The 21,138-nt window shown below is 39.6% G+C and overlaps 1 protein-coding gene across 2 annotated transcripts in view; it reads left to right on the top strand.

The window, feature by feature from the left end:
* The window catches only part of RNF17 (ring finger protein 17), a 40,890-nt gene extending 20,183 nt beyond the window's left edge, over positions 1–20,707 (top strand). For both annotated transcript variants that reach the window (XM_019286495.3, XM_019286496.3), the window contains 18 exons: positions 504–624; positions 1,348–1,465; positions 3,399–3,620; positions 4,560–4,710; positions 5,773–5,891; positions 6,498–6,588; positions 7,432–7,547; positions 7,865–8,172; positions 9,325–9,488; positions 10,136–10,255; positions 12,669–12,749; positions 13,384–13,509; positions 15,893–15,997; positions 16,560–16,710; positions 17,637–17,772; positions 19,051–19,240; positions 19,593–19,694; positions 20,529–20,707. In XM_019286495.3, the coding sequence (XP_019142040.3) occupies positions 504–624; positions 1,348–1,465; positions 3,399–3,620; positions 4,560–4,710; positions 5,773–5,891; positions 6,498–6,588; positions 7,432–7,547; positions 7,865–8,172; positions 9,325–9,488; positions 10,136–10,255; positions 12,669–12,749; positions 13,384–13,509; positions 15,893–15,997; positions 16,560–16,710; positions 17,637–17,772; positions 19,051–19,240; positions 19,593–19,691 (2,418 nt within the window). In that variant the 3' untranslated portion in view covers positions 19,692–19,694; positions 20,529–20,707. The remainder of the gene's footprint in view (positions 1–503; positions 625–1,347; positions 1,466–3,398; positions 3,621–4,559; positions 4,711–5,772; positions 5,892–6,497; positions 6,589–7,431; positions 7,548–7,864; positions 8,173–9,324; positions 9,489–10,135; positions 10,256–12,668; positions 12,750–13,383; positions 13,510–15,892; positions 15,998–16,559; positions 16,711–17,636; positions 17,773–19,050; positions 19,241–19,592; positions 19,695–20,528) is intronic.
* Positions 20,708–21,138: the final 431 nt, after the last annotated feature.

The raw sequence follows: 21,138 nt of genomic DNA on the forward strand, positions 1-21,138 counted from the left end.
TGACAAGGAGGAAAACTGACTGGGAAAGAAAATGGCAAAGTATTTCTGTCAAATAAATAACACACATAAATGGATTTTTTTTTTTGTCATTGTTTGATAGTTTTGGTTACCAGTCATAATTATGCTAGATTTTGAAACTTTATTTGAAACTTTATTTGTTGATAGGGTTTTAAAAATTAGTTGTAGGCACCAGTAGACTTTCTTTATCATGTCTGTACAATAGTATTTACTGATCTCTGTACCAGTTCTATGCTTTAAAGTCAGGGAGGCAAAGAGATTTTAAGCTCTTTGTATTTCATCAAGATATCTGAATTTGAGGTCCATGCTCAGCTATGGGGAAGGGAGGGATCATTTTAAACTAAATCAGGTTGTGGTAATGTGGAACCAGAAGCCAAGGTCGTGCTGTCTTGCATGAGTGCAAAGCCAAGCCTGTGACTCAGTCGTAATGAGATTATCTGGATCTGTATGTGATGTTAGTTGCATAATCTTGAATTATTTTTCAGGCAGTCAGGTGTAGGCTGGCTTGCATTGAGCCGTTTAATGGGGCAAATGAATGGAATAGAAAAGCCAAGGAAAGATTTGAAGAAATGACTGAAGATAAGCTTATGTTGTGTTCAGTTATTGGTAAGCTATCAAGAGTGTATTGATTTCTATTTACATATTATTAAGTTGACTCAAATGTAGAAACAATCACTTCGATATTTAAAATAGTATTTATTTGAAATGGTTATGTTCATACCTGCTAGAGATAGCCTGGAGTGAGAGTATCTAAATTCTGTCCTCTAATTGGAGAAGACAAAACAGATAAAACTTGTTACAAAAGCTCTGTTCATGTCTTCTCTTACAGACGACACCAGTGTTACATGATACAAGTGTTTTATGGTTATTCAGATGGGCTTGTTTCCAGAAGTACTAGGTGTCCTTGATGTTTACTGACTTTATTGGTAGCTGGGAGTGTGATGGCTGCTGCTCTAAAATACTGCTTAAAAAAATAAAAATTTCAGATAACACTTGCAGTAGTAGGATTTTGCTCAATACCATCTATTGTTCATATGTAGCTACTTACTTTTCCCTGTGGAATGGAGGTTTGGAACCTATCTAACAAATGGAATTGTGTAGCAGTTGGGGGTATTGTACGAAAATATTTTGTGATTATTGGTGTGTTTTAAGTTAATTTTATAGATATGTGCAAAGCTAAGCCTCTACATACTGTTGATGTTGATTTTTGTACATCAAATGTAATGTTGCAGTATTCTGTCTTTCAGTACCGTTTTTCGTTCCTCTAAAACCATAACCTTCATACTGTTACTGATTGGCACTAATTATATTGATATTATTCATTCACAGAAATTTTAGATAATAACATCTTATCTGTTGAGCTCTTCAGTGCCTCTGCTGATAATGGGAGAGAATTTAGTATTAACTGCCAGCTAGTTGAGGAAGACCTAGCATCCTACATACCTGGGTAAATACACCGTGCATAACTTTTAAAGTATTTGGAAATACAGAGTTTGTGTATTGAAATTACTGGTGCTGGTATGTCACCTCCAGTGGCTGGAATTTGCCATGTCTGCGATAAATTAATTTTCAAATCACATTCATCAGCTGGTGTAATTTAGAATGTAACTCTGCAGTTTGACAGCTGAATTCTCAAATTAAATCTTGACTAATGTAATGAAGTTGTACCTGTGAAAAAATTGGAGATCAAATATTTGCGTCGTAATTTTGGTGTCCCTAAGTGCCACATCTTCCCAAAGTGATTACAAGGTTCCCATTCCCAGGTAGTAAGAAAAAGAATTTGTGTATTTAACCTGCACCTAAGGTAAGTCATCTCTTTGGAAGGTCTCTTACTAGAAAACACTTGGGTAACCAGCTATGACAGCAACAGGAGAATTGGGAGGACAGCAGTCTCGGGAAGTGTGGTGGTGGAGATGAGGCTGATGAGGATGTAACACTGCTGCTCTTAATTTGCTGGCTTTTTACCAAGATAATCCATGGGCTGTATTCATGAAAATCTGTAGTTACTCTTTGATTAATAGTTTTTGAATACTGGTGGAAATAGATCATTAGATGGGAAGTTTTCATTCCAGAAGGAAATTCCTGAATTTGCTTTTTTCAGGAGGAAGCATGTCAGTGGATTTCCTCTCTTAGCTCAGAAATGTAATTAAATCTTAGTAACATTCTTACACTGTCACAGGCACAATTTTTAGTAAGATTTTGTAAGTTAAGCAACCTGAACAGCCAGGTTGTTTTTTCCCTGTCACAAAAGGTATTCTGTTGTGTTCCATCTGTACTTGGATGCCTGCTTCCAGCCTTCAATCAGTAGGGTATATTCCTTTAACATAAGTTGGTGTGTGACACTGATCACTTGACTAAGGTGGATTTTACGGTCACTTCCTCACTGCCCCTTCTTTAGTTGGACTGGGGAGAAAATAAACATGAGCAAGGAAACTCATGGGTCAAAATAAAGGCAGAGAAATCACTTACCAAGTACTGTTGCAGGCAAAACAGACTTGATTTTACTTAGTTATTACTAATTAGCATAAACATTTAATTACTAATTCAGGCATTGGTACACAGAAGACAAACATTTATAGCACCTACCCTCCCTGTTTCCCAGGGTCACATTTATTCCAAACACCTCTCTTTCCTCTCCTGCCCTTGAGTTGCACTCAGTCCATTCAGGGAGGCAGTGAGTAGTGCAGGAAGTTGGGGTTAGGACACTTCTTTTCTTCCTGTGCTTTAGAGTGGACCCTCCACAGGCCTTTGTCCCTTATTTTGTGGGGCAAGAGGCTCACTCCAGATCTTCTGTTTTTATGATCTTGGTGTTGCCTATGCTGTTTCTTCTGTTCCCTCTTCTCTCTCCCTGAAGTTTTCTGCCCTTCCTTAAATGAGAGGTGCCATCAGCTTCACTGAAGGAGGAGCCCAGCCCTGTCCTGGGGGTGGGGGGGGTGTTGCAGAGCAGTGTCTGCTGTGGGGCAGCACCTGGGCTCTGCTGTCGCAGGTCACCCCTGCAGCCTCTGACCCCAGCTACCAACATTACGCCTGGCACACTGTGGCTTTTAGTTGGAATGGTGTTTCTTTTGGGGAGTAGAGGCAAAAGGCTCTTTGGGGGGCTTTGGCTTGCTTTATTCTAGCTCTTTAGAGCTCATATGTCACACTTTCTCATGAATGCCTGCATAAGGGCAAGATGAGAGAAGAATGTGCAGGGATACTTTATGAAGGAGAATAAGAACGTTACTATCATGAGTGTTTCCGAAGTAGCGTTTATAAATGTTTTTGTCTAAGCTACTACTCACTTCCATGTTGAATAATTCTGTCATTTTGTTATTGAGCTTCTTCACTTTGTTTAAAATCTGTTTAAACTTCGCATTCTAATTATTTTGGGCTCTTTACAGGTACACTGAAAGAACTGAAGTAAGGCCCAATGAAATATGGGATGATCCTTTAGAAGAAATTTCTAAAACCTCAGAATCTTTAATTCCTATAGACATGGAACCTGTGGATGAAGGAGATTTCAGATCACTTTGTAACAAGGAGTTACATGGGAGAATTAGTCATGTTGTGTCTCCTAGTAAAATTTTTGTCCAATTGCTGTCATCAGAAAGTATACAGAAAAGGTACTAAAATTCAAATAACTTTTCTTCAGTTTAGGTGTTCTTATTACAAAGTGGTGAAGTATAGTTAGAGCAAACTCTGATTAGAGTTGCATTTGACACTGTGTACTTCTCAAAGGCTGCTGACTTACTTGCCTTTGTTGAGGAAAGCATAGAAGAGAGGTTGGCACTACGTTGTGGCTTATTAAATAGTTCTGATTCCAAATTAAGGACATGATCTCACTCATATTTCAAATTAATTTTATTGTAGTAAGTATTGGCATCTGATGAATGCAACACTGTCCAAAAAGATTAGGCCTTTCTGCTTTTTCTTCTCTCCTTCCCATTCCTTCATTAGAAATCTGGTTAAATAAAACCTGTACCCCAAGTCGTAGAACTTACTATTAGTCGTAGTTGCAAGGGGTTTTTTCAGGATGCTTCCAGTACCGTTAGGAAGTTTGAAGGCAGTTTTTAGACATAGTGTAGCAGCCTGCCTTTGGTAGATATTTAGGTAACATTTAGGTACTTGTGCCTACTCTCTGAAGATGGTTAAAAGAATATGTCATGGTTTAGTGCAAGCTGCTTATTTTTTAGTTTATCTTTCCATCGTCTTTGGCTGTAACTACCTGGTTACATAGTCATGACATTGAGTCCCACACTCTCAAGTTGTCAAGAGAAAACAGTGAAGCTTTCAAATAGTGCCATACAAAGCACTCGGGATTGCTCACGTTAATTCCAGTGTCTAAGTTAACGTGGCAGGTTTGTGGTTTTAATCAGGATGCACGTGTGTTGTAACTCCTGCTTCATGTATTTCTAACATGTCATGAGGAAAAACTGCAGTACTGTGCATCTGTTGAAACAGTGAAACTTCACTGTGTGCTAGTTAAACAATGATTGACTGAATAAGCGCTTTATTTACTGCATTAAAGTTTATCACTAGAAAAGCAGTTTTTTGAATTGTAGTTTGCAGGAGGACATGGCTTCCATCTACAAAGAATCCCAGCCACAGTCTGTGAAGTGGAAGAGTAAGATGCACTGTGCTGTTTATGTACCTGATGTGGGACAGTGGCAAAGAGGTCAGATAAGCAGGATTGTCTCTGAAACAAGTGCAGAGGTAGAGCTCTTATCATAACGGGGTTCATACTTTTTATTTCTAAACTTGTAAGCATTCACTGATTAAAATAAGGTCAAATCTTTGTTTCTTACTTCTGTGTTAATATTTTCTCACACAGTCTTTTGTTGAGAGTTTAAGTTGCATTGTACATTGCTGCAAATTAGTTGACTGCCTCCTCAAAGCTCAGGTTCCTTTAGCATGTGTCTGGTAGTTGAGGAAGGCTCATGAGGTTGACTTCCTCTCTATTTACACTGCCCTTTGGAACATGGCAGAGATTCTCAAGCTATAGTTTAACAATTCTTTTTAGGTTCCAGAAGGTGTGTGAAACTGAGGGTCACAGTAATTCAAACTTAATGATCCTTGTTAAAAGATGGAGCCAGTTGAACCCAGTGCAACACCACAGGAACCCATGTAGTCATGCAGTTGCATGAACCCTAAACTGATGGTGATGCACTGTGCCATGAGGCTATAACATTTTCCCCGGTAGCCTCACACATGCTTGAAACATGCATTTTGTTCTACCAAATTGAAAATAATTGGGACCAGAAAAAGCATTTTGGGACTAGATACTTATGTGTCTCAAAAGTAAGAATAGCTTTTTGGTCATACAGGTAATCCAGGACTGAATTGCCATTGATTCTTCTCCACCATCATCAGGTTTTGCTCAGGGGTCTTTTTAGTAAGAAGCAGAAATGGGACTTTGTGTACTTCAAGTTTGCATCATCTGCCTCCTGAGCCTAAGAGCTTTCAAACAGCTATTTAACCCCATCAGAATAAAAAGCAAGGGGTGGAGGGGAGCTATTTCAGCTTTTTTTTGGTTTACTGAATTCAGTAAAGTTGTTTAACCCCCTTTGAGCACATTTGTGTGGTTTTTCCCGTTGTGATGCTGTGGTAATTGCTTGTATTGTGATGAAGTATTTCAGTGCAAAAGGCATTTGTTGAATCCTGGTAATGTTTGAAATGTTTTTTAACCTCCTCAGGAGTGCTTTGAATTATCATTTCTTGCAGATAACAGTAAGAGAGGGGGTTTATTTCTGTTCCATTGTTTCTTGCATGTAACAGGTACTACTCTATGATTCTGGAGCTGAAAAAACAGTGGAGGTCAGCTGTCTAAGAAAACTTGAGGAAAGTATCAAGAATATTAGGATGCTAGCTATAGAATGTTCGCTGACAGAAATAAGGTAGCCTTTCCTTTATACTGAGTAGCAGCATTAGAAGCTAGTAATGACATACCTTTGTTAGCACTGATTATCCAATATTTGGATGTGGTTTGCTTTTTGAATAAAGAAATGGGGTGGTGGCTGTGATTTATTTTATAAAGGTTTGGAGTTTTTTCTAAGGATTATACTGCATAGTAGTAAGCAAAAACTGTGCTATAGAAATAAATAAGATTTGCAGGATGAGTTATAAAATAGTGAACAGATTTATTTCTCTGAATTCTTTTTTCCTTGGCTCAGAATTTGACATGAATCGGATCACATGAAACTGTACAGAAGGTCTCTTCTAGACTGTTGTGACAGGTGTCATAACTTCTAGAACTCATAATCCTCCTCATTTTGAAGTTCTGGGGTTGTAGTTTTTAATTTTTCCTGTCATAGAGATCCAGAAATTAATGGTGATTTCACTTTACTCTTGCCTGCAATAGAGATTGTCTCTTTTTTCTGTAACAGTTTAGCAGTTAAAAAAAAAAAAACCAACAAATTTTTAGTAGAAGGAAGAGTTGGTGGTTACACTCAGGAGATGCCAACTTCTCTTGTACCTAAAGATTATAATTTGTTCTATGTTAGACCAACAGGTGGAAGCACGCAGTGGACAGCAACAGTGTGTGAATGCTTATCCTATTACCTAACTGGAGCACAAGTGAAAATAGTCATACAGGTTGGTAATCAAAACCAGTGGTATTTATAAAATTTCTGTTAGGCTGTCTATTAATTCAGGGGTTTTTCCTGAATATTTTACCTTTCAAAAAGTCCTGAGTAGAACTTTGATTGGATAGCTGTCTGCTCTAGGGAAAAAGGTGCTTTTTCTTCTTTCTGCTTTACTTTTGTTATTCACTGGAGCATTAAGGCAGTTGACTCCACCAGTTTGGAGAGAACTTCATCTTTGATATATTTAGTTACTAAGCATAGTAGCTGTATCTTTGGGATCACCAGATGCTGACAGCCTTTATGGACAGATAAGCAAGCTGCTCAGGTTCTTGATGAGAATGATTTCAGCAGCTACACTATTAGTTTTCAAGCCTCAGAGACTGAAAGAATTAATCCAGTGCTGTATGAATATCATTAGTAATTGACCTCTTGCATGGTTTAAAAAAAAAAACCAAACCAGGATTATTAGAAGGGTTTGATTTGTTCAGTATCTGTTGGCAGCTGCCAGTGGTATTCTACAGTGTGTGTGGAAATAAAAGCAGCGATGAGTGAAGTTATTTATGCATGGGTTTAAAGCTCCTGCTGGAAGACAAGTGTTTGGCACTTGATTCTATTTTAAAAGTCGAGGGGAAAAGCAAGTTTTTATTCTGCAACTTTTTTTGATGTCGTGTGAAGAACAGTTGGTAAAATGATGGGAATTGTCATATGGATTAAATAAATTTGTGTCTTCTCATGTGGGCATCAGTTGTTCAGGGATGTCTGATTGACAGTAGCAATAAAATGAAAAATATGCCTGTAGTTTAGTGGAAATGCATATTTGTAATATGTTGTTCAGCTCTCCCATTTTTTCCAGGAAAATGATGCGGGTTGTGCGTTGCCTGTGAAAATTTTTTGCAAAGATGAAACAGGAAAAATTACTGATACTTCTGAATACCTTATTGCACAGGGCTTGGCTCTTAGAAACAGAAGGTTTGGATACTTTCCTTTTATGTTCTCTCAGACTCTGGTGTTCTTATTATCAAACTAATAAGTAAATTAAAAAATCTGGATTGTGTTCTACAGTTCTAGCAACAGAACTCCGTCTTCAGTGAACTTGAGTATAACATTATTCGTTGTATCCATGGCACACTTCAGTTCTCTAAGTTTGTAGACAAGATGCTTGACAGTATTTTGAGAAGCCTTTGCCACTTTTGTGTGTTTGGTTTTCTTAGTTGTATTATTTTACGGTTTCGTACTTTGCAAGTTCTTTGTCGATTAATATATTGATATTTGATTGAATTTTCTAGAACTGGTAAAGCTGAAGGGGCTTGCTCAGTCTCCAGGGAACATCTTGAAGTACATTTTGAGCAGGAGAACACACATCTGGACGATTGCAATTCCAAAATCACATGTGCAAGAAACAGGGCTGTTCCAGAGGAAAATACCACTATTTCAGAGAGCAAACAAAAATCACTCAAAACGTACAAGCCACTGCCTCATTCAGGAATGGATGAAGTATATAAATCTCCCATTATTCCTGAAGCAAAAATTTTCCAGGCTGTAGTGAGTTGTATTGGAGGTGATGGAACTATTTATGTAATACCAAAATCATTTGGTGAGTTTACATAGAAGAAAATACATTTATGAATCTGAGTGCTCTGGGGTATCAGAATGTATGCTAGAAACCTATCTGGTACATGTTCCCTGTTCTGAGAGATTCCTATTGGGAGATGATATCCTTTGGTGTGAGGGGCAAGGATTCTCTGTCCTTAAATCAGCTTTCCTGTCCTTCCACCCTCCCAAGAAATCCGAAAACCCAAAGCACTTGGATGGACAGATTACTTGCCTTTCTTCTCTAGGCTGTAGTGGGTAAAGTAGCAAGTGCTTTATTTTGTAATGTTGACTGATAAAGTAAATGAAATAATTTACTTCAAAGTGATGAAGATAGTAATAAAGATTCTTGGAAGTTAGCTTGGTTCTCTGATACTACTGTATTTTTTTCCTTCAGTTTAAGCTCAGATTGCTTCAGGCTCTTTATTTGCATTGTGTTACATTCTGTGTCTCACAACGTTTTCTGTTTGTACTGTTTGAAAGAGGTTCATTTTCTTCTGACAGATGCAGTGTCACTCCTCAGTTCCTTGTTAGTGTATTTTGCTTTAGAGAAGTATTTACATATGAGAACACTAGTTTTCTTTTTTGCTCCACAAGTACATTTAACTACTAGATTATGGAACTATTTTTATTCATAAAACTTTAAAATTCAAGGCACAGTAACCCCACTTACACAAGACTGTGTATTTTTCCTGCAGTTATTGCTGTAGGTGGTACCTGTAGCAGAAGAGGTTCTTCTGGACGCCTTTTCTGTGCTGTTTCATGGTGTCCTGCCACTGAAACAGTGGTCTTGGGAGCTGGTGTCTTCTTCATGCTTTGTTTGGCTCTGGTATTAGTGCTGCCTGGGTGTCAGTTAAAAAACTCATAGACTCTGCTATAAGTTCTTTTGAGATTAGAATTCAGAATTACTAATGGCTTTAGAATTGGAAATGCAGTTTACTGTTTGTGTCCAGTAGTAACTCTTTTGCATATACTAGATATTGAACTGATACTATTGTATCAGTGTTGGAAAATAGATTTTGGAGTAGCACATGTTTTATGTTCATACATGTCTTCATCTGAATCTGATGAGGTTTAGTGATTGAAATATTTTGCATGAATGTTAGAGACTATTTTTAATCTTTTTTTTTTTTTTTTTTTTGGCTTCTCCCCCAAGAACCTGCACTAAATAAATTGATGGCTGAAATACAAAATACCTTCAAAGGCCTTGGCCTCCTGATACCCTACTGCTGGAAGAAGGGAGAAGCTTGTGTTGTAAGAGGACCAGATACTGTGTGGTATCGAGCCAAGATTGTAGAAGTCAGTGGTAGTACTCTCCAGGTAAGTTTGATTGTGTGGGGGAGGGAGGGTGTACGTATATCTGCATACGTATGTTTTTAAAAAAGGCAAATAAGCCAATCCTCTAAAATAACGGATTTCACATTTTTTAACTCAGCTGACCTGATTACGCAGATGTTCATTCTGCTTAAGTGTTGATTACTGTCCTCATTTTTGCATTTATTTTAAAGATCAAATCTGTCTACCTATTCCAGTTGTCACAGTTTTTTTCCTGTAGTTTTCATAGTCATAAGTTTTCTTTAAGTAAAAAGCTGCACGGGTATAGAGCTTATTCTCATTAACAGTTAATCTTACCTAAGCTCTTGAGTCTACTCATGATTTTTGAGTGCAGATTTGCAAAATCTGACCCTATCCTAGTTCACAAAATTTTTTTCTTTCAATTTTAAGCTGATACTGGTTATTCCACAAAAGGTAGGAATTCTTGCAAAAGAAGTTTATGAACTGAACTTCTAATCTGCCATTACCACTTTTTTAATCCTTCCTTTTTTTCCACTTTTTCACATCACCTACTTACCATCAAACCATTGTTTTTTCCTCCATAAAAGTAACGCTGTAAATGAACGCATTCTGTTACTAAACCTAACATAGAAACCAGGAGTTATTTCAGGAAATCTTTGCATTTCCCATAGGTACGGTACATAGATCATGGTTACATAGAGAGCATTCCTCAGTGTCACCTGTATCCAACTACATTTTACACTGGCATTCCTCCATTTTGCATCCCCTGTCAGCTCTACAAGATGCTGCCGGTGAGTAATGGCACACTTGTGTGTTAGTAGGGAGTTACCCAAATGAATACACTGCTTAGTCAGAAAGGTTGAGAGTAGTTGCTGGCATCTTCTCTCGCCTGAAAGGATTCAGAGAGGAGCTGATGAGGATTGTTGCAACAAGTCCTTATCAGGACCCAGCAGATCTGCTTTATGAGGGGAGCATGCTTCAAAGGTAGCTGTCAGTGGAGTTAAACCTTCGTGAGACAGGGCACTGCACGGGTAGCAGGGGCATACTCTGAAATGCTAATTCGTATAGCAGCAATAGAAAGTAAGGCCTGGGTTTCTTAATGTAGAATGGCCACACAATCTGACCTCTTCAAGTCCTGCAAAACTGTGCTTCTAATGTTCTGAACTTGGCTGTGTAGGAAACAATCTAAACTAATACAGGTGAATTAATTGTTATAGGGGTTTTTGTCAGTAAGTAATTGGTGTGTAAATAACATCTTCACATACCATCACACCTTGCTTACTTTGAATGGTGCACTTAGTAAAAGTGAATTACTGAAATTACCAGCTTACTTTTATTCCTGGAAACAGCTAAACTGATAGAGTAAGGAAGCAGCTCCAGTAGGGGTGGGGGGTGTCTGCAATATGTGGGGCAGGGACAGGCAGCAGACTTGCTAGCAAAAGGTAGGAAACCTCCTGCAGCAGGTGAGAGGGCTGTGTAGCATCAGGGAGGCTGAGAAGGAGCTGATTCCAAGTGCAGTCTGCAGTGGACCCACAGCCAAACAGCCAGAAGCTGTCCCAGAAGCACTTGTAGAAGAGAGAAGGGGCAATAGTGCAGAAGAATGGAAGTTTGCAATGGCAGGGACCTGCAAGAAGAAGAGATTTTCCCTGGAGTGTGAGGTGCACTTGCAGCACTGCTTTGTCACTCTGCAGGCTGATGAGGACAGAGCCATCAACATCAGGAGAGAGCCGAGGCTGAGGAGGGCAGCACCGTCTGCTCCCCGTGTAACCCCCACTGCAGCTGACAAAAGGCAGCAGGTGACAGTGGCTGCTCTCTTCTGAGAGGTTCAGAGGAATCCATGTGCTGACCTGACACTCCCTAGTGTCACCTAGGTGGTGCTGCTGCCTGCTTGTGTCAGGGACATCACTGAGAGGCTGCCAGGCCTCATACAGTGCAGCCACTGTTACCCACTGCATGAGTTATCCACTCCTCTTAGCACCAGTGAGACTCCTCAGGCTGCTCTGGCTGTGTCTGCAGGTGTTGCAGATTCCAAGAGTGTTTGTAAGGATCTGTGGACTGCCAGTAGTCTTTTCATCAGTCCTGCCTGTCAGAGGGAAGGGGTTTGAGAGGTTCAGTCCAGTCTGGTGAGTTAAGAAGTCATTACAGGAGTGTTGCCACAGCCAGTGGTTTGGCTGCTTGGGCAGTGGCACTCACTTTGAGGAACCTGGTCTGCAGGCGTCCTGCAGGGCCCACCTCTCAAAAGAGGGAGAGCGTCTTTGGTCCGTAGACAGGCCAAGCCTGGAGAGGGATCGCAAGTCAGCAGGAGAACACCTGAAGAACAGCACCTGCGGGAGCTAGTCCAGAGGAGGGCAATGAAGATCAGGGAGCTGGAGCACCTCTCCTGTGAAGACAGGCTGAGAGAGTTAGGGCTGTTCATCCTTCAGAAGAGAAGGCTCCATGGAGATCCTTCAGCACCTTTCAGTACCTGAAGGGGACTGCAAGAGAGCTGGGTAGGGACTCCTTGCAAGGTCATGGAGCGATAGGACAAGGGGGAATATCTTCAAACTGACAAGAGGGCAGGTTTACATTTGATACTAGGAAGAACTCTTCACTACAAGGGTGGTGAGACATGGGAACAGGCTGCCCAGGGATGCTGTTGATGCCCCATTGCTAAAGTGTTCAGGGCCAGGTTGGAGGGGGCTTGGAGCAACCTGGACTAGTGGAAGGTGTCCCTGCCTACAAGCAGGAGGGTTGAAACTCAATCTTTAAAAGTCCTTTCCAACCCAAACCATTCTATGATTCTATGAAAGGCTTGTAAGCCTACAGGTTGGAAAGTAAACAGAGCAAAGAATAAAAGAAGTATTTAAGGTATTTTGTGTTTTGTTGTGCATTATCTTAGATTGTGTAATTCTTTGGTTTATGCTTCAGATAATTTTGTACACATACATTATTGAGCACATAGTATCAATTAAATTTGGCAAGCAGCATCTCTTTCTAAGCCATTTCAGGATCTGAAAATTGTGGGTTGCATTGTCACATAAATTTTAGTGCACCAAATAGCAGATCATATTTAAGTGATTGTAGACAAATCAAATTAATGATGTGTGTTTTCAAGTCAGATTTTTTTCTTTAAAGGTAGTGAAGTATTTCTATCTGCCCTAAGAATAGGAAGAATATTACTTGTTAACATCTTAATGTGTGGGTTTCTTGCTTTTCTCCAAATAGATTGGAAATTTTTGGCAGCAGGATGCAGTAGATTACCTTCAAGAACTCCTCAAAAATGAAGAGGTTGAAATTCATGTCGAGGTAGCCTAATTTATTCATAGATGTGGAATGAAGCAAACTTTTTGTTGTCTTTTTGCTTTTAACTGTCATTAAGAATGGTAGATGGAGTATAGCAGTAAGTGTATTTCTTAGACAAAACAAAAATCGCAACTAAACTTATTTCTCCTGCGACTTTACCTTTATTATAGTTCTCAGGCCTCAAATATGTCCATTAGAGTTAGTGCTGCTTTTACACCCTGCTCATATTGAGTTGTCATTTGGACGAGTAACCTCTACCTATCAACAGCATAAATTGTTCTATTTTAAGTGATAAAATTCTGACGTAACTTAAGTGTGGATGTGCTTGAATATTTATTAAAATTATAGGGAAACACATCTGAATTGTCTGAAAACAAGGCATTTCAGACAGTTTAATGGTAAATTGAGAAGGAGAAGGGTTTGAGTGAGCAAACATGGGATAATGAGCAACTGGTGCTGCCATTTCAGAAAGCGAGATATTCCCATTTGTGTTATAACTGATGTTAATAGGCATCCTCGTCTTGTATCTTTGAGTGTTGTGCACATCAGCATGAGAAGTTTGAATTCTTGACCACTATTTCTAAAACTGCTAGTCCCACTACTACTATTACAATCCTGTTTTGTCCTGTATAAATAGGAATTACCAGATAACCCATGGGGCAAGTTGTCCATCAACCTGTATTTTGGGGGGATGTCACTTTCGTCCTTCATGGCATACCAGAAGTATTGTGTTGCTGAAGATTGCCAGGACATACAAAAGCTGGTGAGACACGTGTGTGTGTGTGCCTTTTGCTGTTGCTGTTCTAACACTGGAGAGATTATTCAGTTGCTTGTTGTGACCTCAGAGGATTTGTTGTTCCTTTTTTAATATTTGTGTGGTTTTGTGCTGTAAGCAGCCGCAGGACTGAGCACACAGGTCTGCAGCACAGCACAGGGAGCTGCAATGTGCTGATAAGGCTCTGTGGAATAGCGAATTGCCAAGAGTTTGTTCATGGACACTGTAATGAAAAGAGATTTTTGCACTTCTCTTTGAAGTCCAATTAGTTTTTGTGTTCCTCTAAAACCTAAAACACTAGGAAAAAGGTAATATTTTTATCACTTCAAGGTATTAGTTACCCACAGAAATACATCCAAGGATGGAGTAAATTAAGTCAAGTATTTCATCATAAACCCAGTGATTTCTAGGGGAATTACTTAGGTTCTTTATTCCAACAGTCTGGGACACTTACCTGATGTTCCTGAGGGGAGGATTAACATTTCTACCTAACTTCATTGTCTTAACACAAAAACCCTCTACATAAGTAATTTCTCTGTGTTTGTTTTAATCTACTTGTTCCTTGAAATCTGAAGATCAGGTTTATTTAAATTGCTAAGACTGTTACTGCATTTTTCTCTTAATTCTGTTTAAGTCTGCCAGTGTACTTTTCTTTCCAACATACATCATTGCTTCAGAAAATAATTTTCCAGTTCAGAGTCTGCTGCTGTCACTGCTGGTGTAAGGCTCAAATTGTATGCCAGTGGGCTTGTGATGCAGTTAGAAAAAATCTCTTGGTGTATATTAGAACTGAGTAACCATGGAAAACCTAATTGTAAATCAGTCTCTTGTTGCATTGTCATAAAGTTCAGCACATGACACACGGCTTTCAGCAAACTAAATACGGATCTGGAAATGAGATTTGTACCTTTAACATAAAAATTAAATTTGGGAATCAAAAATAAAGCTCTGTAAGAAGGTTGCAAGCAAGAAGCTTCAGTTCAGAAAGCCTGAAGTGCTTTCCTTGAGGAAAAATAGCATTAAGTAGGTTCATTCCAGGAATAAGTGACTCAGAAAAATCTGTAGGAAAATGGACATCAGAAGTGTTCAGTTGCAGACCAGAAAAGAGGCGAGGCATCCAGAACTCGAGCTGAACCTCAGGAACAGCAGAAGTGGGAAACAAGCAGCTCTGAACATGTTGAAACATAATCAACTCTGGTTTTAGCTGTAGAGACTAAGCAGCCATGCTCACAAGCCACCTGAAGTACATTGTTTTTACATAACCATGATGTATTGTTTTATTCTATAGTTTTGTAACTTCATTTCACAGCTTCAAATCTGTGATTTGGGGTAAGTTAAGCTGATAAGGACTTTATTCTATTTTGTGAGCCTTGCAACTGCTAACGGTGGCTTATGCAGAGCTCACTGCACCCATTGCTGCAGTGTGTCACTGTCTTTGAGATGCAGTTCTGTTGAGCTGCACTGATGAGTTTGGGAGCTGGTCTTCATTAGCATATGACAATCCTAGCTCAGGCATTAGCCTGAAAAATTCCTGGTAGGCAGTAGGATGTGAGAGAATGCATCAGAACCTCCAAGTGTGCTGAGCTTTACAGCAGTGACTCTCACTCCAGGTGTGTGTGTCCAGGTGTAGTCAGGTGGCTCCTGACTCACAGTGCTCCTGACAGTTTTGCAGAAATCAGGCATTCAGTTTATATATATCTATGATTTAGTTAGACATCCTTTCTTTACATGCAGGAGTACCTACTTTGAATGGAAAAAATTCTTTTTTCCTAGTTAAGTCTGAGGAACATAATGATTTTTTATACTGCATCCTCTGTCAGATTCTGCAGGGGGAAGAAAGGGTCATAATTTGTTTCATTTTCTAGTTACATATGCTGCTTCTGCTTTTCTCTTTGCTTGAGGCATAATGAAAAGTGTTGGTCAAGTAAATGTGTAAAAATGTGTTTTGGAGAAATTGTACATTTTGTTACGCGTCATGTTTTCAGTACAAGAGATAATAGGAGCTCTCTTCATGACCTGTGATCTAGCTGAGCTGTGTGCTATCTGTGTTTCTAAAAGTATAATTTAATGCACCAGGGTTTATTTTGTGATGAACCAAATGCCGTAATGGCATGTAGAATTGAAACTGTAAAATACACGGCTCTAAAAGAAGATACACTGGATAGTGCTGTGCTGCTGAGAACATCTCTGTACCTTGCAATGTCTTTTTTTTTTCATCAAGGACACGCTTCTGTTTATTTTTAATGATAAACAAAATGTGTTTATTATTATACACCTTCTTAGGTAACTCCTTTGCACCAGAAGTCACACCTAAGTTAGTTTCCATTTTGTTACTCATTATGATGTTCAGCTGAAGTCTGTCTTGGTCTAGGGGATATTTGAAGGAGAGCTTTTGTCTTCGTACCTGTTGCCACCACTACCTTTTCCAGGAGAAACCTTTCCTGTCATAGTTACCCACTTGGTGTCCCCTAAGGAGGTAAGTCGTCTTGTCAACATCTCATATGCTGCAGTCCCATTGGGCTGGTGAAAAGGAAATCACAGCTGGCAATCTTAGAGCATCAGAGGCTGCAGAATGGTCCTGAGCTATTGGTGCAGCGGGTGGTGCGGGGCAGCTCTCTGAATGAACTCTTAGTTGAAATAACCTCATAGGTGGGGGTAGTGAAACACTAATCATTTCTCTAGAAAAATTAAAGAATTACAATGTTGCGGTCTGGTACTTAGCTTTTTTAATAAGAAAAGAGGTCATTGGATTTTAATGTGGCAGAACAATAACAAATTCTGTGTAAGCCCACACAGCTTCCTGGAGTTCTGGTGGTCTCCCAGGCAAAAGGCAGAATGTTATGTGCGTTGAGAATAAAAGATTCCTGTGTGGACTTTGAATGTCGAATGATGAAATAGAGAAGAAAGGGGAGCAAGGAGGTGCCGAACCTTTCAAAGATGGGATCGAGTAATCTTTTAATAATGGTTGATCACAGTTGGAATTCCTGGTTTCTAAATTAACTGCAAAAATAGTAACATCAGAGCCTTTCTTTAAATAGGTTTATATTTGTCTTGATTCTTCTGGGAACGTTACGAAGCAGTCTGCCACAGAGAGAGCTGCTAGCCGTGACTCAGAGAGCCTTAGTAAAGCCCTGAAGTGGTGCAATAAAATTGTAAAGACTCTTCCTCATCTAACAAACTTCAAAAAAGGTACACTGTGTGTTTATTTTCCCTGTTTTTTCATGTGGATATTCCAAAAGCCTGAATTTCCTTTTGAAGAATACTATTATTTCTATTTCTATGTCTCTTTAAATAAGTTTAGAGTCAGTAAGAGAGTAAGGAGTAACATCACACTATAATTACATGATACACTGTAATATGTTTTTACTATTCATTAAACTGAGGCTCTTGTGTCATTCTGCTCCTCTGGAAAATGATGGACAGAACTCATTCCTGATGCCTGTTAGAGTTACGAACTAACTTCAGATTGCATTTGGCAGTAATAAAACTTTTCCCTAAAAGCACCTGTCACTGAAGCTGTAACTGTGAAAATCTTATTAAATATTCAAAAGACAAAAGTTATGTACAGAAAATCATGTTATAAGGGTTTGGAAGTTGTGTGAGCCCTAAAGAGCACCACTTCCATGTCCACAGCTGTTGAGACTAAACTAACACAAGTATGGCTGTCTAAAACTTGGTGAAGAAAACAGTTCTCACTTGTACTTCATTCTACCAACTAGTAAAACTCTGGGTGAGGTTTTAGGCAGCATCTGCCTCCTGTCTTCCACACTGGTATCTAGTCTCTTGGAGATCAATCTGTTTACTGACTGGATTGTGCAAATTAGTCCAAGTAGAAAAGTTTAAACTGGATCACTATCTTTTCACTGAGCAATTTGCTATTACTTCTCACCATTGCCATGTGAGGTAGAGAAACTTGACTTAAATTGTATACTAGTGATGGGATTGGAATTCAGAGAGAATTGGAGGATGCATGGAACAAAATCGTAGCATGAATTTGATAAGGAACAGGAGACTTAATCTTGCTCACAAAGTGAAGTGGATTTTTAAGGTCAGTTTGCGCTGCACTGAGGACTCTGGGGCGTTATGTGATGGGGTTTTTTTTCTTTCTTTTGTAGACCTGCCTTGCCTTGCAGAGTATGTGGATGGTTTATGGTATAGAGCAAAGCTCCTCTCTATTACACAGCTTGTCCCTGTTCAGATTCTGGTTCAGTTTGTTGACTATGGTACTTACCTAGTTGTCCCAACAAGCAGGTAAATAAATAAGAAGAAAACGCATGTAAAATGTCTGTGTGTATGTATGTATACACTTGGGTTATAAAATATGCACTTGTAAAAATACATACATTTATTTATATTTACTATTAATTTATATCTAACTGCATATATGTATTGTTTATCATAATTTACCACTGGATTTCAGTTAGAGAGAAAGTGGGGTGGCTGGTTAAACCTGTCTGCAGCGTGTGGGGTTTTGCACCTCCTTCTCTGTTTCAGGTTGTTCTGAGAAGCCCATTATTGTAATATCAGATTTCTCCATTATCTCCAGTTACTTAACCTGTGAGTGGGCTCAGGTTAATCTGCTGCTGCACCCAAGAACCTTACTCAAAACTAGGCTATACAGTTTGTGTGACTGCAGTCTGCACAGAAGGCAGCTGGGGAATAAACTAATGGATAAGGGAGCATCTGAGTGGGACACACCCTGCTCTGCCTGTGTGAGAAGTGGAAGTTCAAATCCCTGTTTGTGCAGTTCTGAGATGCTCTAAGAACAGAGATGTCAGCTGAGTGTCTCAAATATCCCAGGCTTCTAGGGTTCCCTGAGCTTGTCTGAATTTCTCATACATACACATTTATATGTATTTGGATGGTACAGAGTGCTACAGTACATACATAGTACCTGTATATGCAGTACATATGTGTGTCTGTAATAATAGGTACTTTCTATATAGGCTTGCTCTCAAGCCTGTTGGGAATGCACACTTTGTTGCTGAAGATGATGCAAAAATGGGGATTTGAATAGATTTTGTGCTTCCCAGTCTGTTAGGGTCTTGGGAGAGACAGTGTCTTCTATTTCAGAGTTGCATTTCCTGTTCTGCTTCCCCATTCCCTTGCTTCTGGGATAGAAAGGTAGAAGAATGGGGAGATGATAATGTAAACCCCACGTATCTATTCCCAGTAGTGTGTCTAGAGCACATTGAGGCGTGAAGCACTTGGGACCACAAAGGTTTGTGGAGCTGCATTGTGATTTGCACTTGGATTCCTGTGCTCAGATCTGTGTTCAGCTCTCTGACTCCTCCCCAGGCAGGGTACTGGGGGAGGGTCTCTGATGCTGGTCTGCTTTTTGATAGTTCCTGTGCAAAGTCCTTCAGAGGGCCTAGCCCTGCCTGAGTTGTTGGGTCTGATGGTGGCATGTTCCCATCAAGCAGGGAGTCCAGTCCCAGTTCCCACACCATAAATGTACTGTGTGAGCCATTCGGCCATCCTGATGTCCTTAGGACTGCTGTGGGCAAATGCTTCTCATTTCTGTTTCAGATTGCGTCACATTCCTTGTCATCTGCTGGAGTATCCAGTTCAAGCAGTACGAGTTCTGCTGGCTGGATTTAAACCTACTTCAGATGACAAAAATGTGGAAAGAATTCCTTATTCCCCAGAATGGAGCCTGAAAGCATTGTGGACCGTGATGGACTGTGTTGAAGGAAAGCGTCTCTCTGCTTCCATACTTGTAAGAAATGTGCTTTTGGGTTTTTTCCTCCTAGTTCTTGCTGAGCCTAAAATTCTTACTAGCACTCTAAGTCTTTGTTCTACTGTGAACCCTCAGTAGTTTAAATAGTTCAAAATTAAAAACCATTTACCATGAAGGAATACTAAGAGAAAATGATGCAGTGTTGTTCTTAATCCTGCAAACACAAAGTGTCTGAGCATTCCTGTTACTTTAAAACCAGTTTTCTTTGCTTAAAAACAGAAGTATTCTTTGTGTATTCACAGTTCTGCTTGGCCAGTGAGTGCAGCCAGTAAAATCTTTCAGTATCAGCTTGAGGAGTAAATTTGTAACTGTCAAAATTGTCAACTTTCAGACTGTGTCACCAGAGGTCACCATTTCTTTGTATGGAGATGACAAAAACCTGGTTCATCTGAAGCTGATAGAAATGGGACTTGCAGAGTTGGATGAGTGACATGTAAGTACAGTGACCATGAACTACAAATTCATACCATTGGGGAGGGATGATTTCAGAAGTTTTAAACAAACTGCCAGTAATGTGGACAACCAGAGTTTATTTCAAAAAAAAAAATCCCTTGTGTCCACACTTCCATTCTGTTAATGAAGTGTTAAATATCAAAAATAGCTGTTAAATTTTAACTTCTTTACATACCATTACTGAAAGCCCCAGTTTTAAGAACTTACAGGTACTGAAACAAAGAGTCCTAGAGGTGGTACAACATAAAGAGCTTCTGCTGCCAGTAACTGTAGAAGGCAAGTTGCAGATGTGTGGCAGTGTACTCTGCCCAAACAATCAAAATTAATCTTCTTTATTTTCTGCTTTTAATCTGGTTCTTGGTGGTTTCTCAGGCAAACATCCATGATAACATATTGATGTCCACGTGTCTAGACAAACATGGAACGTTTTTAATGAAGAGCTTTATACTGTGTGTTATCCATGGGGAATACCAGAGACTTGGATTTTCAGATTTCTTGGACAAGGCTGTTATGTTGTATTTTTCCTTCCCATTTAATAAGCACTCTTCTAGCAGATGTGAACAGATGATGTTCCTAACACTTTCTGATCTTGAAATAGTGAAACTATATATCCACATCTCAATCTTTTCTGGCCTTGGAGCCTTGAGTATTGTTCTGTGATACCCTTCTCATAGGAGTAGATGGAACTAATGCAGAGAGGTAAAGAATTAGATCAAAAGCTGATGCTGGGACACTTTTTCTAGTATCTTGTTAGAAAACTTGAAGGGAAGATGATAGTTTTATTATTGTGACATAACTCTTGTTTGTGTTTCAGGTTTATTTGGTGACAGACATCTCCATCCAGCACCAGATAGGGAGCAAGCAGTTGGGGATGCATTACGGTCTTTGTTGTGAAACATGTTTGCATTGTTGCTGGTTTCTGTTTTCACGTTCAGGTGTTGCTACACCTCTTTCACTTCAGAGTTTGAGAATAAACAGTTTGGTCAGCATGTACCTGAGAGGTTGTTTTCCTTTACTGCTGTAGTCTGTGAGGTTTCTTGGGGTGTCTGTCTTGTACTAAATCCTTTACACGTCTCCGAGGAGAGCATTGTGTAGATTATCAAGGAACACATTTGAGTGATGAAGACTCCACAATCTCTCCAGGCAGCCAGTTCCAGGGCTCAGCCACCCTCCCAGTAAAGCAAGCCTCTTGCTGTTCAGAGGGAACCTCCTGTGCTTCAGTCTGTGCTCATACACATCCCCTGGCACCCATTCTCCTCCCTCAAGCTCCCATGAACACAAGGGTCCAAAGTTGACCTCACTGCCCAGGCACAATGGGACAAGCAGCGGAAGGATCTTGTCAGTTTCAGTGCATATTCTGGTACTAAGCAGACATGTCCTTGGTGCTGTTGCAGATACCTTAGGTAGTTCATACTCATTTTCAA

This window comes from Corvus cornix, chromosome 1, assembly GCF_000738735.6.
Source record: "Corvus cornix cornix isolate S_Up_H32 chromosome 1, ASM73873v5, whole genome shotgun sequence".
NCBI classification, from domain to species: Eukaryota; Metazoa; Chordata; class Aves; order Passeriformes; family Corvidae; genus Corvus; species Corvus cornix.